The sequence below is a fragment of the Lemur catta genome, chromosome 20 (genome assembly GCF_020740605.2).
Source record: "Lemur catta isolate mLemCat1 chromosome 20, mLemCat1.pri, whole genome shotgun sequence".
Lineage (NCBI taxonomy): Eukaryota > Metazoa > Chordata > Mammalia > Primates > Lemuridae > Lemur > Lemur catta.
The window spans coordinates 22176464-22201001 of NC_059147.1; the positions used below are offsets into that span (position 1 = coordinate 22176464).

At 40.6% G+C, this 24538-nt stretch overlaps 1 protein-coding gene across 1 annotated transcript in view; it reads right to left on the reverse strand.

The window, feature by feature from the left end:
• The window catches only part of SNTB2 (syntrophin beta 2), a 79764-nt gene extending 56811 nt beyond the window's left edge, over nt 1–22953 (reverse strand). The window contains exon 1 of the mRNA XM_045533389.1: nt 22342–22953. Coding sequence (XP_045389345.1) covers nt 22342–22921 — 580 coding nt within the window. The 5' untranslated portion in view covers nt 22922–22953. The remainder of the gene's footprint in view (nt 1–22341) is intronic.
• Between the last annotated feature and the right edge of the window lie 1585 nt (nt 22954–24538).

Consider the following 24538-nt stretch of genomic DNA (forward strand, 5'->3'; position numbering starts at 1 on the left):
TGTAGGTTAAGAAATGCCAATGTCTATTTCTAGAATTTCTAAATTCATAATTTTTCTTGCTTCTTATTAGGCATAAGATAAATTTAAATTCACAGTACCATGTGCAATTAAGCAGTTAAAATATATTTTCTAAAAAGATGATTACAAATTCTTTTCCTTCATTCTCAATGAGCCAGAGTAAATCTGAAGTGTCACAATAATGAACCATAAATGCTTTGACGAAACCAAAGAATACTGCCATTCTAGCAGCATCTATATTTAATCCCAAAATTCCATGACAAATATTCTCATCAAATAATAAGGTAATACTACAGAGCAGCTTTGGATACGTGGAGTTTGCCCTTGCAACTGACAGCCAATTTGTGTTAATATTAGCCTCCTGTAATCAGTAAGAGTGCTTATCCTGAGATTATATTTGTCTTTATGCATGCTAAATCCTCCTCGCTCTCCTAGAGATTATTCTAGGAAAGGAGAAAGACTCACCAGTGTAATAAATACATATGAATCACAGAGCTAGACTCAATATAGAATAAAATGCCATATTTAGGGCAGATTGATAAAATAGCTATTAATTTCAAGGGGTTGTGTTCACCTCTCTACACACACACACACACACACACACACACACACACACACACAGTGTCCTATGCACAAAGACTGGTCTAAGAATAGATAACTCACAGAATTTTAGAGCTAGAGGAGAACTTAGTGATAATTCAGTGCAACATGTTCATTTTTAAAGATGTGTATACTAACGCCTAAGAAAGCTGAGGGCCAAAGAAATTAGAAAACTTCTTCCAAGTCACAGTCAGTCTATGGCAAAGCCAGGGCTAAAGAACCCTTGTTATCTGTTCCTGAATATATCGTCAACCTTCAGCTTGGTTTTGTTTTAATGAGATTAGAGTCTCACTCTTTTGCCCTGGACAGAGTGCAGTAGCATCATCATAATACAGTGCAACCTCAAACTCCTGGGTTCAAGTGATCCTCTTGCCTCAGCCTCCCGAGTAGCTGGGACTACAGGTGTGCACCACAACGACCAGCTAATTTTTCCATTTTTAGTAGAGCCAGGGTCTCACTCTTGCTCAAGCTGGTCTCAAATTCCTGAGCTCAAACAATCCTTGGCCGGCCTTGGTCTCCCAGTGTGCAACGGTTACAGGCGTGAGCCACCATGTCTGGCCCAGTTTGGTTTTTAAAGACAGCATAAAATCATAAAACACTATTTGTATAGATTGCTCAGCAGCCAGTACAAATGAGTCAGAACTCAAACTTGCTCACTGGGTCTTCTTTTTTTATTTTTTGAGACAGATTCTTGGCTCTGTTGCCCTGGCCAAAGTGCACTGGCATCGCTATAGCTCACTGCAACCTCAAACTCCTGGGCTCCAGCAATCCTCCTGCCTCAGCCTCCTGCTCAGGCTGGTCTCAAATTCCTGGCTTCAAGCAATCCTCCTGCCTTGGACTCGCAGAGTGCTAGGACTATTGGCACTCAGCCTACACTGGGTCTTTATTAGTTAACAACTGAGGTAGTCAGGTTTTATCTAAGATTAACATGATAATCTCACCAGGTATGAAAGCAAGTAAGCATTTCAATTCATGTTTCAGGAATGGGAAAAAAATGAAAGGGCCAAACAAAGGTCTTGGCTAATGATCTAACAGAAGGTTTCATTTCATTTCATCTCATTTCATTTCATTTTTCATGTATTTGACAGGGTTTTGTTATGTTGCCCAGGCTAGTCTCAAACTCCTGGCCTCAAGTGATCCTCCCATCTTGGCCTCCCAAAGTCTTGGGATTACAGGCAGGAGTTACCATGTCTGGCCTATTACTATTACTTTACCATTAACATATTATAAAAACTCAGGCCAGAATCCTTTTACCTGTAGTAATTCACTTTTTTTTCTATATCAGACGTAAGACTTTTAAAAAAATAATCAGAGACCAATATGATTGGCACACACGTGCGCGCGCACACACACACCATTTAAAATCGCCCCAGTGCTCTAATTTACAATTGTGTTTTTATTTTCTGTTGGTGGAAATCCTGAAGTAAAAGAGTGCTAAACAAATATTATCCCAGCAATAATGCAAAGAAGAGACTGTCTGGAATAAGCTGGAGAGCATACACACATGAACCATAACGGGTTCTTTCATAGGAAATGTCTCTCTCTTCTATGTGGGTGCTAGGGTCTGAATGTGTCCCCCCAAAATTCATATGTTAAAACTTAATCACTAATGTGATAGTAATAACATGTGAGGCCTTCAGAAGGTGATTAGTGACCTTATAAAAGAGGGTGAAGGGAGCACCCTAGTCCATTTTTGCCCCATCTAACTCTTCTGCCATGTGAGGACACAGTGAGAAAATGCCATCTATGGAACAGGCCCTCACCAGACAACAGCCATGGCCTGTTAGGAAGTGTGCCACACAGCAGGGGGTGAGTGGCAGGCCAACAAGTGAAGCTTCATCTGTATTTACACAGTTACTGTCTCCCATCACTCCCAGATGGGACCATCTAGTTGCAGGAAAACAAGCTCAGGGCTGCCACTGATTCTGCATTAGGGTGAGTTGTGTAATTATTTCATTATATATTACAATGTAATAATAATAGAAATAAAGTACACAATAAATGTAATGAGCTTGAATCATCCAGAAACCATTCCCCATCCCCACCCCCACAAGTCCATGGAAAAACTGTCTTCCACGAAACAAGTCCCTGGTGCCAAAAAGGTTGGAGACTGCTGGTATATAGGATCTGAATGGAAAGGATTTCATGGACATACAATGGGTTACTTTTAATAATACATTGGCTACATTTAAGTATTTTTAGGAAGCATTATTAGAAACTTCAGTTTTATTTGGGGAAAAGATATCTATCCTACCTTTTCCTCTTTCAAATCCATCTAAAGTCACCAGAATCTTAAAACTCTTTGTTTGGGATCACCAGAAGGCCGTATGTGTGAAATATGAAAGAAGTAGGTTGGAAATGCCTGATGCAGGGAAGAGGAAATGGGAAAGAAAATATTATCCAAATAAAAGAACAAGTCAACAAGATGCCAGAACACCCACCCATGGATCAGTGGACAAAAGAAGAAAGAAGATAAAATCGGAGATCTTCATTCCTGATTTACAAGGGTATCTGTTACATATGAATTCCGTTAACAACCTCTTTCCCAAGATGGAATTGAGGGCAACTGTAGAGAAAGTACTTAATATTTCCTCCCTTAAACTCTAGGGAAGTAAACTGGGTCATACATACGAGGACTCCTCTTTTGTTAAGGGGTTCTACTCTGTACATATAACTTCAGGGAAACAAACCAAGGTAATCAGTATAAAAATACTATGACCATAAGTGAAGGACACAGCAGCAATATCACTGAATCTCTTGAATAAATAATTTCCATTTTCACTTTCACAAGTACATTCAGTCCAACAATCAAACTAGCAATTTGAATTAGGAAGAAAGGTAATTTGATGCCAAGAACGATGTGCTAAACTGGAGAGTGGAAAAATACTTGCTTAGGCCACAGACTATTCAATTGGGATGGATTATTGAAGGGGCTGATGTTGTAAATTTCCTTACGTTGGCAGATCATCTGAAAATACCTTGCTTCAGTTTAAGACTGAATGTTCTTAAATATCTTTTAGATTTCCCAAAGCTTAAATCTGCAGTCAGTTCATTTAGGTTGTGGGAATTAACTTGAGAGCTTTTCTTTCCACAGAGCAAAATTAATGAATCATCTGTCCCTGTGAAGAATTTGTGATTCTGAAAGAATTTTAAAGCTATGCTAGGAAAAGCCTGAGGCGCTACACATAAAGGGGATTGTGGCAGAGTCTGACTTCTCAATTAATACTGTCTCAACATGTTTTTCTTTTCGGGAGCAATGAAATTCCCTACACGGAGTAAGACCTGATGGCACAACCCAACGAATCTGGTGCCCAGTGGGAGAAGTCTGGTGCTCCTAGTGACCCTGGGGAAGCAACTGCGGCTGAGCAGCAATGCTGTCACTTCTGCTTCCTCATACTCCAAGCAAAGGAGAGTCCTCACCAGGCTCTAGCCTGTAAGACAATATTAAGGGGAAGCTCTCAATAAATAATGGATTCCTACTGCAATTAAAAAAAAAGAAGGGGGTATGGTGTCACAACATCTTAAAGAAATGAAAAAAATTAAAATTAAAAAAAAAAAAGGAGTAGGGAAGGGAAGGGTTTAGAGAAATTTTTAAATGGGAAAGAAAAGGCAAAAATCCAAAGATTTAACACTATCTTTAGAAATTCCAATAGTGCATAACATTCACGACTTACATTTAGAATGATGAGAATCTATCATACTACCTTCCATTACAAGCTCCTAAAAGGTAGGAATGTGTATTTATTCAAAATAAGGCTTGCTAAATAGGGAAATGTGAGAAGTTATTCCTCTTTTTAAAAGCCTTGAGATGAAAGCTGGGAAGGACAAGAACAATGAGAGCCTCTTAGCCAAAGAGAACGGAGGAGACAGAGCCAGAGACTACAGCCCCTTAATTAAATAATAAGTGACCGCAAAGAAGTTTGCCTAGGTCCTAGTTAAATTTGATACGCTGATAAGGGATAATAGAACAGCTGGAGACAAAAAGGTGTAGGTAAACATCATAGGTACTGAGGTGATAGCTGAAATTACAGGAACAGATGACCTAGACATTGGAGGGGGATGAATCAGGGCCCTATCAGCTTGTGCTGCTGCACTGGCCTGCTCCTACCGAGCTAGCACCAGTTTCTCCACACAGACTGATATCCTGAAGCAATTTTCCATCCAGGTATGAAGTATAGAAGGGAAAGAGAATTAACAATTTTTGAACATCTTTCTTATGTTACGAATTTTATATGAAACATTTTATGTAACCATCATGATCACTTCATTGAAAAAGAAACTGAGGCTTAAAGAATGTAAGTTATTTTCCTGACATCACACACTTATATACATATCATTTATTTTCCTGACATCACGCAAAACCCCCATGTCTGCTTGGTTCCAAAGCCACAGTGCTATTTTTACAACACAACACAATCACTGGCATAGATTCGTTTGGTTATATTCTGCTCAATAGTACTTCTTCTTGCCCTGGAAGATAGGTAACCATGGCCTGTTCTGATTACCTCAATTTGTTGACCTACAGGTTTCGGACCTTTTGCTTTCTCCTAGACCACAATAAGCCACTGATTCCCTAGCTCTTGCCTTAATTGTGGCTCTCAGGCTGTCCATATTCAGGCCCATGACAGCTGCACAGCTTACTCCTACTACTGAGGAGAAATTGCTGGAACAATGTCATGGAAAAGGCATGTATTAATACTGGGCAAGTTAAAAACATGTAAGAAGCAGAATTCTACAGGGGTCAGGACTATTAATTAACTCTACCATTCTCACTAGTGGAAAGCATGAGAAAAGAGTCCACAATAGTGGATATTTCAAAAATAATTTAAAGCTTCAGAATTTTTTGTTATTTTGAAGCAGCAACTTTATCTCTTTACACTTATTTTATTCAATCAAATATTAAAATTTATCTTCCTTCTTATAGTAAATGCAACAGACTGTGGCAATTCACCCTCCACTTGGAAGAAGAGAAGCTAAAAGAAACCTACAATGAAATATTTTAGGAAAATAATCTGCAAAATTGGTCAATCTTATATGAATAATTAAGAATACTATTTAAAGCCAGGCACGGTGGCTCACGCCTGTAATCCTAGCACTCTGGGAAGCCCAATCGGGAGGATCGCTTGAGCTCAGGAGTTTGAGACCAGCCTGATCAAGAGTGAGACCCTGTCTTTACAAAAAATAGAAAAAATAGCCAGGCATGGTGGCACATGCCTGTAGACCCAGCTACTCGGGAGGCTGAGGCAGGAGGATCACCTGAGCCCAGGAGTTTGAGGTTGCTGTGAGCTAGGCTGATGTCATGGCACTCTAGCCCAGGTGACAGAGGGGGACTCTGTCTCAAAAAAAAAAAAAAAAAAAAAGAATATTATTTAATGGTCACGTTTTAACCAAACTCAAGATTATTATCCTTCAAGTAAGAAATCTAAAACAACTGCTCAAATTATTTCTGACAATCTGAGAGAATAATTTCTCAAGTGTTTCTGATTTTTTTTTGTTGTTGTTTGCTTGTTTTATTGAGGAGTGTTGTTGACAATAAGGATCTAACAGGATTAACATTCCTTTCGGCTGTACTCTGTATCCAAACCTGGTTAATATCCAACAATTTAGCAGCAGTTCCCCACCCCCAACTTAAAAATAAATTCTTTTCACAAAGAATTTCAGATTTCTTCAAACGGATCAAATTAATACCTTACTAAGCAGTATTAAAGGATTTTCATGTCCATGCCTCCCTAATCCTTTCTATTTTGCCATTTTTCCCCCCATTCAGCACAACATCAACATCACAAAAATAAGTTAGCCTGCTGCTTTAAGTACAGAGCTACATTTAAGAGAGTTCTACAAGTTATAAGACTACAACTTTTTAGTTCAGTGCATTTTCTCTCATTTATTAGTGTTGCTGAATAGTCCTAGTTTGGTGACATTAATATTATTACAATGTTACCACTATACTAGATGCTTAAATAAAAGGTAAAGAAGGCATCAAAATCCATTATATAATCATCTGTTCACATATAATATTTATTATTTCAGGTGGTAACTTTTAGGCCAGGATGCTTTTTTTCCTATGCCTTTCCTAAATGTTCTACTTTCAAGCCAGGCCCCTGGAGGCCCTGAAAGTGAGATGGAGAGTAATTATTAAAAACACAGAAAAAAGACTTGATTTGTCTGAGATTTCACTGAAGAGGACATCACTGAAGAGGAAACACATAAATTGGCTGCAGCAGTGTTCAGGAAAGTGTCTGGTAAAAGTTAGAGCAGTTTTCTGCCGTTATCCCCTCAAAGAGAAATAACGAGGTTCTCTAGGGTAGACGAACCTTGTCAGTCAAGTGAGGGCAAAGTAATAGCAAACAAAAATACAGTCAACATAAAAAATTACTTCAAGATAGATCATAGTCTAGACTTAACACTCAGAACCATAAGGCAAAAGAAGATCTTCTCAACCTTGAGGTAGGCAAACATTTCTGGGACATGACACATAATACTTAAGCATGAAAGAAAAAGGTTCAACTCATCGAAATCCACCACTGAGAAAATTAGTAGACAGGCTGAGCATGGTGGTTCATGCTTGTAATCCCTGCACTTAGGGAGGCTGAGGCAAGAGGATCGCTTGAGGCCAGGAGTGCAAGACCAGCCTGGGCAACACAGGGAGAACCCATCTCTACAAAAGAATAAATAATTTTTTAAAAAAAAGTAGACAGGCCGGACTCAGTGGCTCACATCTATAATCCTAGCACTCTGGGAGGCAGAGGCAGGAGGATCACTTGAGCCCAGGAATTGGAGGTTGCAGTGAGCTATGATCATACCACTGCACTCTAGCTGGGGCAACAGAGTGAGATCCTATCTCCAAAATAAAAATAAAAAATAAAAAGTTAACCAGGAGTGGTGGCTTACACCTGTAATCCTAGCTACTTAGGAGGGAGGACCACTTGAGCCCAGGTTATAGTGAGCTATGGTCACACCACTGCACTCCAGCCTCTGCCACAGAGGGAAACCCTATGTCTAAAAAAATAAATAAATACATAGTATTAATAATTTTGTGCTGGTATGCTAATGCTAATAGAGATATTAAATTTTTGCAAAAGAAATTAATTTCCCACCTTGTCAAAATATGCCTAACATCTAAATTCCTAAATTCACTGTGAGTAAAGGTGTTTGATAACAACGGCCAACACAAATAAGTATAAAATTTACATAAATATTTTCCCCTTTCTCCTGATTTTTCACACTAAAAAACAGAAGGAATTATTTGGCATCTAAGTCCTGGACTTTCGGATTTCTTTGCAATATTCACTAAGATTGCAAATCTTCATTGTGAGAGTCTTGCCCTGATTCACTAAAGAACTGTATATTCTAAAAACCTCAAGGTACACAATAATCAGTGACACAATTAATTGCAAACTAGATCGCTCAATATTTCTCTCTTCCGTACATGATTCTTCTGCGCTTAGAGAAAAAAATCATCTTAATAAATGCTGCCTGTGTTCATCTGAAGGAGATTAGGTGCTAGTTATGTTGAAAGATGGAAAAGCAAAAGCTGATTTATCTGCAAATCTATTACACAACATAAAATCTTTTATCTGGCACTTCTAGTGCATCTTTATCACAACAACAAATTAAGTTCACAATAAGGTACTGCAAATCCTGAGGTTCCATCTTATCAAAGATTCAATTATATTTATAATATTTTTAGTGTTAAAAATCATTTGATGATATTCAAAATCTCTGACAATCCATGAATTTGTATATAGTCAGTTTATATTAACTGCAACTCTTCATTTTATGACTATCCCACATTTCAAATTATAAAATATGAGCTGGAAGGAATCTTATTAATAGACAAGAAATGTAATGATTGTAATACTGAAATATTTTTTCCAAGGTCACACAAAATTAATGGCCATATGAAATTCTTTCCTATATTTTTTCCAAGAAAAATGAAGTAACTTCTATAACTACATCCAGAAGTTTGGAGATGCTTTAACTATCCCAAAGCTTTCTTTTCAGACTCAAGCACAGAGGAAATAGGAAGGAATATGAGAAATTAAGAGAGAATAATGGGAGGAAACGGGTAGATGGTAGAGTAATAAGAATGAACCAGCTCTTCCTTTCAAATCAGTCGCCTTGGAGAAAAGCAAAGGAAAACCATGCAAGAAAAACATTTTTCTTGTCAAAATATATATGTGAAAATATACATATAAATATCACTGTCTGAGACTACCTGCCAGACCTGGCTGCTAAAAAACAGCTTGGCAGTATTTAAAATTATTTCACTTCTTTATTTTCCAGTATAAATGCTTTATATCAAGCTTTTGAGGGCTGTCATTATTCTGTATCCTAAAGTAAAATTAATAAGTACAAAAAGCAACTATGTTACACTGTAAATGGACAACACAGATCAATATTAAAACATTTCTGGTAGAGCAGCGGTTTTCAGAAATTCACTTTAGTCTTTTTTGTTGTTGTTATTCTGCAGAATTTATATTTGCCAAGAGCCAACTTAATTGTTTCAATTACTTTTACTTCATGTTCCTTGTAAAAAAAAAAATACATTGTTCTAGAATGTAATTAATAATCTTTGAAGAGAGGCAAATCTAAGTGTTCAGTGAAACAGATTTCATTTCATTTGGGCATACGTTTCTTTGTAAAGATGGATACAGTTTGGAGAATACTACTCTGTTAAAACTGGTGTTTTCCAAAAGTAAAAAAGCACAGTAATATATCAAAACATGGAAGTGCTAACAAAAACTGTCGAATTGATTTTTACATTACAAAGCAGTTAGCAGATAATGAATATTACAATATTTAATGTTTTCTTTTTTGTAAATTTTCACCAATTAACAAGAGATAAGAAGTCAACTCTATCATTATTACTAATAAAACATTGAAGTTATTTTTAGAAGTCAGTGAGTCCAGAGTCTTGAAAATTGGCTATTCCATCAAATGCATTTGCTGGCGTTTGAACATCACTTGCTTATTCCCATCTTTGCCCCCTGGACATGCCACTCCAATTCCCCCGCAGGTAGAATGCCTCGATCTCCCCCACCTCCCACCCCCATTACATGTTCCACCTTCCTCTCATCTGACCCAAAATATATTCCCAACGCTACGTGCTCCTTTACTCCAAGCTCTCTCAGCATGTATCACTTATAATGTATGAAATAATCTGGATTTGTTTATATGCAGCTTATATTGGTCTTTATAAACCCATTTTGGGCACTTCTTAAAAGTAGAATCCATAGGACTCATGTTTTCTGCTTCTCCCAGAGTGCCTAGCAGAGCGCAGGCATTCAGAATAAGTGGATTTATCACATAACAGAGACAAAGACTGGAAGACATTACATGGATAACCTCCAGACAGATGCAACAACACAGAATCCAGAGCACAATTTTCCTGAACATTAAGCCAATCATAACAATAAATCCTGTTAGTCTTTAGACTTGCTAGCTTCTTAACCCAAACTGATCCACCAAAGAGGCAGTCTATTATAATGGTTAATACCAAAAGCTCTGGAGTCCAATAAATCTGAGCAACTAATCTTGCCTCTACCACCTGCAAATGCTGTGACCTTGGGCAAATTATTTAATCTTCCAGGGCTCAATTTCTTCATATTTAAAATGGAGATGATGCCACATGACCCACAGGGCTTTTTTTTGTTGTTGTGGGCTTTTGCGATAATGCCTGTAAAGTGCTTAGCAGAGTAAGCTCTCAATAATGGTCATTATTATCCATTTCTATTGCTTTAATTTTTAAAAATTTACAATTCAGGCTGGGTGCAGTGGCTCCCGCCTGTAATCCTAGCACTCTGGGAGGCCGAGGCGGGTGGATTGTTTGAGCTCAGGAGTTCCAGACCAGCCTGAGCAAAAGCGAGACCCGTCTCTACTAAAAATAGAAAAAAATTATATGGACACCTAAAGATATATATAGAAAAAATTAGCCGGGCATGGTGGCACATGCCTGTAGTCCCAGCTACTTGGGAGGCTGAGGCAGGAGGATCACTTGAGCCCAGGAGTTTGAGGTTGCTGTCAGCTAGGCTGACGCCACAGAACTCTAGTCTGGGCAACAGAGTGAGACTCTGTCTCAAAAAAAAAAGAAAAAAATTACAACTTAACTACCAAAATATTTTAAGCTCTATAGCCTCAATGTCTGTATTGTTATAGTGGCTATCAGTTAGCCTAGCAACCACCCCAATCCACATTTTATAGTTTGGTGAGGCTGCCAATCTTGATACGCCAGGGATGGGCACATGACCCAGGGCTAGCTCAGTCTCCATCATCTTGGTAATAGCGATAGGTCCAAGGGGGTAGGCAAAGCAGAGATAACTGGAGTCCTTCCTGAGACTGATATGTGGGTGCTACAAGAAAACCCCCTTCTGTTTTTTTCACAGGGGTTAAGTTGGGGCAATATATTCCTTGAATTGCCAGCACCACCTTAGCTGACTATACAGAATTAGACCCTCCACAGCAGGAGATGTTGCAGCCAAGATAATTTGAGCCTTTGGATCCCACTGAACCTAAACCTAGATCCACCCCCAGTCTCAGGAGTTACATGAGGCAATACATTCCACTTCTGCTTAAATTAGTTTGTTCTGGGTTTCTGCAACCAAAATAATTCTTACTAAAAAAATTTTGCCTATCTATTTTGATAGACAAAGATTTTTCTCCATCTCAATCTATCTCTGACTTCAAGACCTATCCCTGACCTCTATATAGTTTTGTTGTCCTAGCTATAAAAATGTCATAATGCACATTTGCAAAGTTACTTTAAATTCATGCAAATGTCATGTTCAAAATACCACTAAAGTAAGTGTTGAAAATAATTTATTACTCACTTGAAGTGTCAAGCTTTTCTGGGGGCGTTAAAAACAATTTTTTTTAGAGGCACAGTCTCACTCTGTCCCTAGGCTGGAATGCAGTGGTGCCATCACAGTTCACTGCAACCTCAAACTCCTGAGCTGAAGTGATCTCCTGCCTCAGCTCCCAAAGTGCTGAGATTAAAGGCATGAACCGCTGCACCTGGCCCTCAGGCGTTTTTAGAAAGCTCCAACTGTAGCTTACCTGTACCCAAAAGCAAATTTATTATTCTGGCTTTCATTTTATGGCTGGCTATAAAATTTCCAAATCTCTTAACTAATATGGTAGTTTCTCATTCAATCTCTAATATCTTCTGATGTTTTTACAACAATGTAGTGGATATCTGCTGTTTAGGTCTACCTAGTAGCCACATCCATTTCCCCTTCCTCTGGTGACATCACCTTAATTATCCTTTGAGAAACCCCCACTTTCAGTCCATGTGGTTCCATGGGAGTTGCCTCATTCCCCAGGTCCAAGGTGAGTCCTGATCTAGGCCTGGCCAATCACAACTTCTGATACCCCTTGGTCATATGATTGCAACATAGATGAGTCAAGGATCAGTACTTTTGGTTGGAATGACTGGGAAAGAGATATTACAAAGGCATCAGTTCTCTCCAAATTAATTTATGGATTAATATAATTTTAGTAAAAATCCCAAAAGATTTAGGAATGATAAAATTTTTTTTGGAGAAATAAGTAACTACACTAGCCAGCAACTGTTTATTATTTTTCAAAATTTTCTTGGCTGGTATAGTCCACTTGAATTACCAGATATTAAATGTTAAAGCTACAATATACAGTGTGGTATGGTACAAAACACTCAAATAGAATGTAATAGAAAAACCAGAATCAGATCATACAACAGAAAAAATTAAGTATATAAAAAAAGGTATATTTCAAATCGATGAGGAAAGGACAGGTCATTATTCCCAGAGTGGCAGATGTGTGGCATATGTATTGCACCCCACACTTGGGCACACTCATTGCATTGCAGACATCACAATTAAGCATAGCACTCGTTCCTGCTGAACCCAGATATGGCTTTGGAATCTTGCCCCACATGGCACTCCAGGAAGCCACCACCAATCAGACTAGCATTCAAGAGGATTATTTGACAAATAATGCTGAGGATATCAGTTAACTATTTGCAAAAATAAATAAAGTTAAATCTTTACTGCATACCATATGCCAAAATAAATTCTACATAGATTAAGAAGTTAAACGTAAAAAAATGAAACCATAAAAGGACTAGAACAAAGCTACTGCAAAGATATTCTCAGAGAGAAACAGAGAAGCTCTGAGATGAGTAGAAAGGAGAGTGAGTCCCTCAGTGCTGTCCTGGTTCCTGACATTTCTAAGGCCCAGCTGCTCAGCTCCTTCTGGAGTCCTGAGACCTGTTTCTTTATAATACCTGCACTCTAGGTACTGTACTAGCTTGAATAGGTTTCTGTGTTTTGAAACCCAAAGAGCCTTAAGTAAGGCATGTGTATTTTCTTTTTATAAATTTTATTGTAAATAAATCTATACTTTTTCTGAGTCTCTTTCAATGAAAAATTAAAGCTTCCAATTTTCTAAGTGTGAGATGTAACATTTTATATGAACAGATTAAACTGAAAAACTCTATTCAACTTTCTCATCTCTCTATATCATTAAGTTTACTTTCCATAAAGCATTCTAGATAATTTGCAAATTTAAAAGCAAGAGGCTCAGAAGACAACAAAAAGAAAAATGTTGCAGAAAAGCCAAAGTAAATTTAAAATTTTGCATTTCACATATTCTTAACTAGTTATATGTCAAAGCATTCTAGTAATGTCTTAGAAGCCAGAAATGAAGCCAAATTTGAATCTTGTTAATTCTTTGAGTCTTTCTAAAAGGCAAATCTACTGACACCTTAATCACTAGCAATTTAGTCATATATAAAATTATTTCATGAGTTTTGTTTTTACACTGAAATCAAACACAAATTTTATGAAGGAATCGGCATTTCCCTCAGAAAGGCACTTAAAATAACCAAATCAATTGTATTTCTCCAGGCACAAAATATTAAACTCAACTGAACACACCATCATTTCTCCAGAGGAATTCAAAAACTTTTCTCTAATCTAGAAAAAAGACCCTTTAAAGGAAGCATATGCTCTCATTCCATGTGACCAGATATAATGTTTATAAACTAAAATTTTTCTTTTCAAACCCCACAGACAGCAGAGTTACATTGCCTAAGTGCTTTACAACAAAGTTGAATGCTATGAGGGTAATACTCTCCAAAATATTCCATTTTTTTCCACTGGTAACCATTCTTCTACTGATCCTGGATAGAAATCTCAGGCCTAATTCACTATATCAAGTGTGCCACCGTATCCTGTCATTTCTTCCTTTAAAATAGTGATTCTCAATTTTCCACCTCAATATCTCTAAGGGATCAAACACCTATACTAGCCACAGAAGACCACTGCAAGAGATTCTTCACAAGTATCAAATCTCTGGGTGCATAGGCAGCTGGAAGGAGACTGTCCAGGTAGGAAAAGGTCCCCAGTGGATTCTGCGATGTCCCCGGTAAGAATCAGCTGCTTTAAAGTGTTTCTTGAATTGAACCTTCTTCTCTATTCCCACTGCCATCACCACAACCCCCTCCAAAGGTTAGCACCTCTGCTTTGGATTACTTTTCACTACAACAGCTGTCGTTTTTCCTACCTTTGGTCTTTCCTCTTTGCTTTGCATCCAGTGCATCCACTGCTGCCAACCCAAAATTCTGTTCCCATCATGTCACTTCCTGGCTCAGAAACAGATTGCATCAGTTCCCCACCCCTTCTTTCTCTTCAACCTCTCCCCTTCTCTCTTGGCCTTTTCTCTTGTTGTACAACTATGTCCCAATTCTTTCCCACTGAAAACAAAACAAAAAACAAACCACCACAAAAGTAAAACCTTCCTTGGACACTTTGTTCAACTGTAGTTACCACCTTTGCTTCTTTTATTTTGCTGAGCAGCTTTTTAAAAGCACAGTCTACTCACTGCCTTCTGCTCCTGTCACTTTGCTGAAACTGCTCTTACCAGGAGTCCAACAATTTTGTTCTCTAATTATCAGATCCAACAAACTTGCTTTGAGTTCACCTGTCTTGGCTTCTGTAGCATCTGAAGATGCTGATTACCCTTTCCTTCTCAAAACTCTTGTCGGTCTGATCACCACTGCACTATTCTCTCCAGATTTTCTCCTACCTCCTGGTCCATTCTTTTCCAGATTGCTCTTCCCTTACTCTGGTTTAAATGTAGGGGCTCTGCAGGATTCCATCCTAGTTCTTCTTCTCTTGTTAACTTGCACCACTCTCTCTTGATGACTTCATCCACACTCACGGCTTTAATTACCACCTACCCTGACATCTCATAAATCTTCATCTCACTTCCGACACTCCTCTGGACTACAGACCTGTACTTGCAACCAGCTACTGGCCTTTTCTACTAGGATGTCACACAGGTAACTCAAATTCAGCATGCCCCAAACTGAATTTATCTTTACCCCACAAACTAGTTCCTCTCCTGCTTTCCCTTACCTCATGTCTTGAGCTCCTACACTCCATCTGCCACTCTCAACTTTCTAAAACATCACTCCCTCATTTAAAGCACTTTAGCAGCACCTCATGGTCTAAAACTTGACAGTGCACACACATCAGTAAAAATTTGAGTATATACCCTCAATCTATGAATATTTATTAATGCATATATATTATAAAACATATACAAAATATAGAAATCGAGAAAGAATGAGGTAAAGACAAAATAAATACATAAATATATCCCTGATGAAGTCATTCTATCATTAGCTACTGTATGATTCAAAGTACAATATACTTTTAGGGTGAAGTTCATTACTGGTGATAATGGGTGTATATCCATATTTCAAATAGTCTTCCTGACAATTTCATTTTTTAGGGTGACTTTTTGACAGGTATAATTACCTTGAAATGTGACAAAGAGCTCCCATTAGGAGGAGAAATGTCAGCTCTACCTTTTTGTTATTGTTTGCAGTGTTAGAATTGTCTTCAATCTGTGGTTTCTTTGTGCATATCTTTAAGCCATTTTGTGAAGATTAACTCAAAGCAGATAACATAAATCGCTCAAGGAGTCTCAAGAAGGTGCACTAAGTTGCATTCCTCTGCTTTGTGAGGTTTCCACTCTTCCCTTGAGACATCATCTTGTATATGAGTGTGTAATGGTACCATCGTATAAGACTGAGTGAGCGAACCAGTGTTATCTATACATTAAATATTAATAAAGCTCAATTTCTTCTTTTTTTCAAGTTGAAAAAGTAAATATAAAACACATTTAGAGGCCATTGCTTAGCACTACATACAAGGCCCTGACCGTCTGGCTTCTGCCCATCTTTCCAGCCTGCTCACACTTTTGCCTTCCCACGTTTCACTTCTCTCAACACAGCAGCTACTTATCACTGTCTTACCTTTGACATGCTGTCTCCCTTGCACTTCTGCCTCCAGTGCCCTGTGTTCTCACCTCTATTAACGCACACCTTTATCACAAGCTGCAATAACTGTTTCCTTACTAGCCTAAAGGGCAGGGATTACTCCCAATTTGGAATTCTCAGCATCTACAACACCTTGGTTTGCAGTCAGTACTTAATAAATGTTGACTGACAAAATGAAAAAGGTCCAAATTCCTCTGGCTAGCTTTCAAGGACTTGCATAATCTGGCTCCAATCTATCTACCCAACTTTATTTTCTTCCCCCAAGTCCATACTAATTAGCCATTCTCCTCACTTCCTATTACATGTCATGCTCATTTTGGCTTTTTTTCAAGCTGTCCCCTCAACTTGAACTGACTTCCATCTGCAGAGAAGCAGCCTGTCCTTCAAGCCTCAGATCAAATTCTCCTTTCCCGGTGAAGTCATACTCAATTCTTCCACCCCTCAATCGATCGTTTCCTTCAGAGAACTCTTGAAGAGTGTGTACTACACATTTGAGCAATAATTCTCTACATGGTAGTTTCTCTCCCCATTTTCACTCTAAATTCTGTGATGCCAGGGACCATCTTCAACTTTTTTTGCACACTGATTTCTCACAGCATACCGCAACATGATGAGACAACAGGAAATGCTAAAAGATCTGACTGGTTGTAGGTTGCATGGCACTGTGGAGGAAGCACTGGACTGGGTTTTAATTCAAGTTCTACTACTAATTTGTTAGGTGATCTTAATCATGTCACTTAAACTCTCTGGCCATTCATTCCTCATTTATAAGATGAGACTTTACAACTTTTAGAATTTCAGGTAAGGGATTTCCTCTTGCCCAAAGGAAATATTAAATTTTTCCCCTAAAAATCAAGAGAAATTTTGAGACCTTCAGTAATTCACCAACTTTAGTGAACCTCAGTTTAATCACCTGCACGACAAAGAAAGATAAACAGCCTACCCAAAGGACTGTATAAAAATCAACTGAGAAAATACAGATCAAAATATATAATTTTAAAATCCAGATAAAAACGTAAGGCATCATTATACTATTTAATGGAAAATGCAAGCAAGCGGCATTATTTGTTGTTCAGTTAGTTAGCATAGTGTGCTAACCTAGCCAAGAACACTGACTGGATCCTTGGACAGTCTGCTCAGAACAGCAGAACACTGTTCCACAGCCACAGGCTGCACCTCAGCCCTTATGAACAAAAGCACACATCTGATCACAAGGCAGAGTAACCTTCATCCAGGAAAGACTACACAACAACGAACATATCAGTTGAAGTTAGTGAGTTATCAGTTGAGATCTAAATTAAAGCCTGGTTATGATCCCTAAAAATGTTCTTAGAATTTTCATATCCACTCTGTATCAGAATCAATCAACTTCTTACATTTTGGTAATAATTTGGAGGGTGTATTTGGCATGAAGGGGGCTGTGTAAGAAATAATCTGGTTACAAAAACAGCTTCTCATATAAGCATGTCTAATCATTCAAGTGCAACATAAACACTCTAATTAAACAAAAAGAAACAAGCACAGAAACACAAACATCCTAACAATTTACTTGTTCTTTAAGAGATGGATTAATGAATATACATGCAAAGCTCAAAGAAAATCGAAAATGTTTTCCCTATAAGACTCTCAACTTGTGGAATATACAATGAAGAAAGTGGCAGTGTGGGAATCCCAGCCAGCTTCTTTAACTTAGCAGCCTAATGTCAGCAGTATTTGTTACATGTCCCCTAACGTATAAAAAGAGGCATATTATATATGACACTCAAAATCCCAAACTATTCTATTTCCCTTTTTTTTAAGTTAGTCAAATGAAGCAGTGGGAGAAGAAACAAAGAAATCCGTAACTGGCTGTGATCAATTAGTTGTAAACACCATTCCAATGGGACCAGCCTCAAGCCATTCTAGATACAAAAATTATTTTGAATTCTGAAGTTAAATTTCATGCCAGTCTACTTCCTCTATCCAATTTCTTTTCAGTAGATTCGGTAACAATACTTTTAGAATCTTATTTAGGCAATAAAAGATGATTTTTCAACAATATTCCAGTGAGAATCGCTTCAAAAATATTTATCTTTTCTCAAACATCAGATCTCAAGCTCCACATTTTATACCGTCTTTCCTAACCTCCTCTGGAACACTTTTCAATGTGTAGTCTAATTCAGGTTCATTTAATCAACTTCATAGCCTTAAAAATATAAATTTCAGAAACTTTCTGGATAGACCATATTTCTAGAACAAAGGACACAGTACATTCAACATACAATCTGACAGGTGAGTATAGTTACCCTTTATGCTTAAATTCTCCATTATTAATACAAAAGCTATCTAATCTGCATGCCTTAATATCCATTCTGAGTCACTAGCCAAAACTACAAGCACACACTTAATGGCAAGTTTTAAGGCTCTGAGTAAGTGTGAAGGAAGAGGAAAAATCAGAGAGATAGGAAACTAAGTGCAAAATTTAAGGATAAAAAAGTTGGCCTGTGCAAGAGATGGCAGAAAAACAAGATTAGAAAAAGCTGTTTGCACCCAAAAAATACAAACTCTTTTTTTTTTCATGATAGTCAAGTGAAGCAGTGAGAGTAGAGAAGGAATGAAGAAATCTTAAACTGGTAGTGATCAATTAGCTGTAAACACCAGTGCATTCAATCGTTCACCTAAAACAACTCTTCTCATGTGTTTCAAGTAAAATGGAGCCTTGGATTTTAACAACTTGGTATCCTGGCTATTCTGAAAGTGTCTTTGTTAACTCATGGCATACCTTCATGACCCAGTCCTACCTTCCTCATTCAGACTTTGTTGTTGTTCACTGCTGTATTCCCTGTCCCCAAAAAAGCCAACACATAAATTGTCAAATGAATTAACAACCCTTTGAGGGAGGTGTTATCATCATCCCGGTTTTACAGATGAGGAAACTGAAGTTTAGCAAGATTAAGTAACTTGCTTAGGGGTTACAAACCACTAGCCAGAAACAAACCCACATTTGTCTTGCTTGTCCCCTACTCTTACTGGACAGATTAACTTCCTGATGTTTCACACTTCTGTGTCTTTACTGGTGGCAGCTTTCTTTTCTTAAGGGAAGATTCAATTCAAGCAAACTTCAACTTCTCTATCAAACTTTTCCCAGGTATCCTCAACCTCTAATTTCCATTATGGACCTATACAGACCTCTCTCTCCTTTGTGTTGTGCTCTCTCCAGACATCTGTTAACAGCACTTTTAGCCCTTTGCCGTACTGCTGTACTTATTTACTTCTGTCTTTCTCTCTCTCATCTCAACTCTGAACTTCCTGAGGGGAGGAATCAGGTATCTTCGAGTGCCTCTGGCACATGGTAAGAGCTGAACAAGTGTTTGATGAATGAATGATCCCTACAAATCCCCGAGATAAAAAGGAACCCTTTAGCTCAGTTCCCTAACCGCAGGCAACCCTCTGGTTCCCTAGCATGGGGGTGGCAAGAGCATGCCTAAAATTCCCTGCCCACACCACAAAAGAGCATCACTGTGCCATGTTAAGGCAGTTTTTCAAGTTCTGAGACATCTAATGGAAGGACAACACAGTACAGTTTGAAAACTTTGAAGGACTAAGCATAAAATCTGTCTTTTAAAAAAGTGGCCTACCTGGATGGAACCCCAGCTCTCAACTTTAAATAGCTTGGTTCAATTAAATCACTGTTTTCAGTGATTTTGTGTATTTTGAGTAATTTTATTTTTATATCCCCTGGCTTGAAAATGCAATGTCCTAAGTCTACCATACTGACTTCCCCACATTTATAAGGACAAAAACTCCCTGTCTTATACCAAATGGGAAAATAAAGTAAAACCTGTGTTAGGTAAAAAGGCATTCAATAAATGTTATTATGCTGCCATCTATAAACCACCTTTCTAAAAGCACATGTGGCCTATTTTACGCTAATAAATACTGGGAAGCATTTACTAGGGGGTTTTCATTTTACTGGTATGAATACCAGGTTCAAACTATATCTACACAAAAACTGTTTGTTTGGTTTTTTTTAATATGGTGTAAAGCTGTGGTCCCCAACCCCTGCGCCATGTACTGATACCAGTCCATGGCCTGTTAGGAACCAGGCCACACAGCAGGAAGTGAGCGGCAGGTCATCAGGGGAGCTTCATCTGTATTTACAGCTACTCCCGATCACTCACATCACTGCATAAGCTCCGCCTCCTATCGGATCAACAGAGGCATTAGATTCTCAGAGGAGCATGAACCCCACTGTAAAGTGCACATGCAAGGGATCTACGGATCTAGGCTGCACGCTCATTATGAGAATCCAATGCCTGATGATCTGAGGTGGAGCTGAGGCAGTGACGCTAGCGCTGGGGAGCGGCTGCAAATACAGATTATCATTAGCAGAGAAGTTTGACTGCACAGAGACCATAGTAAATCAATTGCTTGCAGACTCTTATCAAAACCCTATCAGAAGCTAGGCATGGAGGCTCACTCCTGTAATCTCAGCACTCTGGGAGGCCAAGGCAGGAGGATCACTTGAGGTCAGGAGTTCGAGATTAGCCTGAGCAAGACCAAGACCCCATCCTCTACTAAAAATAGAAAAAATTAGCCAGGTGTGGTAGCACAATAAATGTAATGTGCTTGAATCATCCTGAAACCATACCCCCACCACCACCACCCGTCCATGGAAATATTGTCTTCCACGGTCCCTGGTGCCAAAAAGATTGGGGATCACTGGTGTAAAGGGTTTAACTGCCATCATCACCGAATATGACATAAATAGTACCTAAATTCAGTGTCCTGGCTGTAAGAATTTATATCACTGCCTCAGCTCCAAAGGTTTAGCTAGACCCATTTCAAGGTACATGCTTAGGGTAATAATTGTTTTACATATGTGCCCAAGCCACAATCCATAATTTTACTCCTTCTTTAACACTAATTTCTGAGCAGTGTCTAGCCCCACCTGTAAGTGGGATATAAATAAGATTTACAAATAAGATGATATAAAGGTAGCACACTGGAATTCCACAACTGGAGCATATTAAATCATTTCTTGCAAGCTAATATTTTTTCCAACATTCACAATACAGATTTATAAAAAGTGAAAATCATTTTGCCAAGTTAGACTTCCTGCCTCTTGGTTTAATAATTGGTCCCTCTTCAACCTCAGCCCTTCTCTCCTGTCCTTTCTCTGCCAGGAAAACCCTCCTGACTCATCTCTGCCTGTCTATGTCCATCACTTCCTTGGAGACCTGGCTCAAGATTCAGCTCCTCCCTGGCTAACCCCATTTCCACCAACTACTTCCTAACTTTGCATTCTTTTGGCATTTATACACAGTTTGCACTCTATAACCAAGAACTTGATGTTTTTCCTCCCTATAAGTTGTTTTGCATTTTTCTGTCATTTCCTGAATTACAAACCAAATAGGGACAGCGTATTCTCTTCTACACAGCTAGCAATAAATGCTTCTGGAATGATTGGATCAGAAAGCAAGCTGATCGCTCAAAAATTTCTAAAGAAAGCAACTGACAATTGCTTCATTTACAATTTACAATTTCATTTACCACACTCTGTTGCCTCCAAAATGCATGAATCCTTAGAGGACATTTAATGTTGCCTTAGTTTCATAAATCATAAAAGATCCAATTTACAGATGACATACATATTTAAGGTAAAGAATAATCCTGGCTATTCAAACCCATCTTGTAATTTACCACTTCAAGTTTCTTATAAAAAGCCTAATAGTCTTGAAACAGCACGCCTGTGAGCGGCAGGAAGCTGGCACCAGTCTTTTGCAAAAGGGGCGAAACTCTAGTTGGCAGTAAATGTTCAAACACGTGAGCCTCCAGTCAAACAAGGCTCATTAACCACACAAACTTGCTGCTTCAGCTTTCTGGCTTCCACGAAGTGCTAAGATCTCCTTCGGTTGCTGTTGAGAGCCAATGATGGGTTAAATTCCCATAAATTAACCAGCGTTTTGCTGGTTTGCCCAAGCACACCGCTGCCATCGGTGTGGATGGATTTTTTTTTTTATAGACCCGCCCGCCCCGGGAAGCCAGAGGTGAGTGAAGAAAGCGCCAACCCGGCACTTCTTAGCAGGCAAACGGACACCTACGGAGCTCGAGCCTTTCGGTCTCCGTCTAGTTCTTAGTGTCAGCTTAGCGTGCAGAAGGGGGGGCTTCATACGCGGCTGCTTTTTGCTAAATCTCAGCCGAGTCTTCCTTTGGGGCTGCAAGCCACACTGCGGTGGCCGCCCAACTTTTCCTGCAAGGAACATCAGTTTTTCCATACTCAAAGCCCCAGAAAACGGAGTTTGGGGAAGGAGGGGGAGGAAAGGGGCTCGCCCCGCAAAGGGCGCAGGGTGGCCGAAACAAAGTGAGCGCCGGCGAGCCCAGGCCGCCCGCCCGCCCGCCCGCCCGGCCCCGCTCACCCTCCAGCAGCACCTCCTTGCCCGCGCGCTTCAGCGCCTGCACGGCCTGGTCGTGGGTGGCCTGGCGCAGGTCGGTGCCGTTCACCGACAGGATGGCGTCGCCCAGCCGCAGCGCCCGGCTCTGGTCGGCGGCCAGCCCCGGGAAGATCTTGGAGATGAGGATCGGCATCCGGTTCTCGCGGCCGCCCTTGATGCTGATGCCCAGGCCGCCCGCCTCCTGTTTCACCACCCGGACCCGGCGCACGGGCGGCGACGCGCCCGCCTCGCTCGCGGAGCCCCGCGGCGGCGCCGGCGGACTCGGGGGCCCCAGGCCGCGGCTCGGGCTCCCGGGCAGCGAGTCGCCGGCGCCGCCGCCGTTCGGGAGGCCGTTGAAGGCGCCCGCCGCCGGCCCCAGGGTGGGCTCCGGCTCGGCCGCGGCGGCGTCGCCCGTCAGACTCAGGCTCTCCCCGCTGAGCTCGGCCACCACCCGGACCCAGCGCTCCCTCAGGAGCAGCTCCACCAGCCCCGCTTTGGTGGCCCGCGTCCACACCGCCATGGCCGGCCCCACTCCCGCCGCCGCAGTCGCCGCAGCTACCCTCATTCCAGTCAGGCAGCCTCGGCGCTTCCCCCTTCCCGCCCGAGGGGGCGGGCCCGGCCCCTCCCCCCGCGGTGATTCATTATTCATGAGGGGCCACGCCCACCTTCCGGAGGGGCGGGCGGAGGCCCGGAGCCGCTTCCGGGAGGTCAAGAAGTTGTCTGGTCCCTTGCAGCTCACCGGACGCGGGCAGCGCGTGTGTGGTGGGCTTCCAGCTCGCATTCTGCTTCCGCTGGTTCCCCACCGCCCCCAGAAAAAAACTCCTGACCTCTACCGTGCAATTCAGAGGAGTTGCCCGGGCACAGAAAGCAAAATCCGCTCGGAGAAGCACTTTGCAAGCCTGCAAGACTGGGTGGCACGTTCGTTCTTGCATTGATTGGTTCATTCCGTACGTACGGAGCGCTCAACCATCTGCTCAGGCTCCTTTTGAGGTCCCGGGGATAAGCTGAGTAATATGTACCACAGCTGAGCGCTTGCGGTCTCGTAGGGAAGGAAAACGCTGAACCAACCGACTAGATGTGATACTATGTGGTTAAGTGACATGTAGGATCCACCCCCAGCAGAATAAAAAGAACAGTTGGTTGGACCTGAGGTCAGCTTCACAGAGGTGACAGTGCAGAGGGAATCTGTATTAGGGTTCTTCAGAGAAACAAACCAATAGGATGCATATAGATATTTAAATGTATGACAAGGGATTGGCCACAAGATTATGGAGAGTGAAAAGTCCCACCATCTGCCATGTGCAAACTGGAGCCCCTGGACAGTTGCTGGTGTACTTCCAATCCAAGCCCAAAGGCCTGAGAACCGGGGGAGCCAAGGGTGTAAGTCTGAGACTGAAGGCCAGAAAAAGGGTGGGGTGGGGGTGTGTGGTGTAAGTCCTGGTCCCAGTGCCAAGACCTGAGAACTAGAAGCACCAAAGTCTGAGGGCAGAAGATGGATGTCCCAGCTGGAGCAGAGTGAATTCACCTTTTCTCTGCTTTTTTATTGTATTCAGGCCCTCAACTGAGTGGCTTTTACCCAAGGACATCAGTGATGCAATCTATCCGCTTCATGGGCTGGAAGAGCTGAGGAAACCGAGGGCCATCCTTGTTAAACAGCAGTGAGAAAAAAAAAAACAACTGAGGGCTGAAAGCCAAAGTCTCTGGCCCAAACCCACAGTGGGGAAGCAGAGACAACTCAGGTCTCCCAGCCTCCTGGCCCAATGCCTTTTTTCACTAAACAGCATATCTCAGACCTCCAAAATGAAGGTCCAGAAACCACACTGCTGAGAAAGCAAGCTCTCGGCAAAATCATAAGGGCAAGGTGTTTTCTAACTTTCCTTCAGCAGTAAAATCAGAATTCCCATGTTTTCATTTGGGCAGGTTTGGGGACAAGCAGACGGAGTGTGCCCCAATTCCTGTAAAAGGGGCTGTGTACTTGCTTGCTCACGAAGTACACGTTGAGGCTTGCAAACCATGGCCATGCACCACTCTGTGAATGCACATTCATGTGCAGGCAGAAACTTCTGAAAAGCCTTCTCTACTAGGAGTTTAAACAATAAAAATAGATGCTGGGAAACATCCAGGGCCCAAATGAAGAAAGAATTCAAAATGAGAAATGTATCTTACCAAAAAAAATCATTGC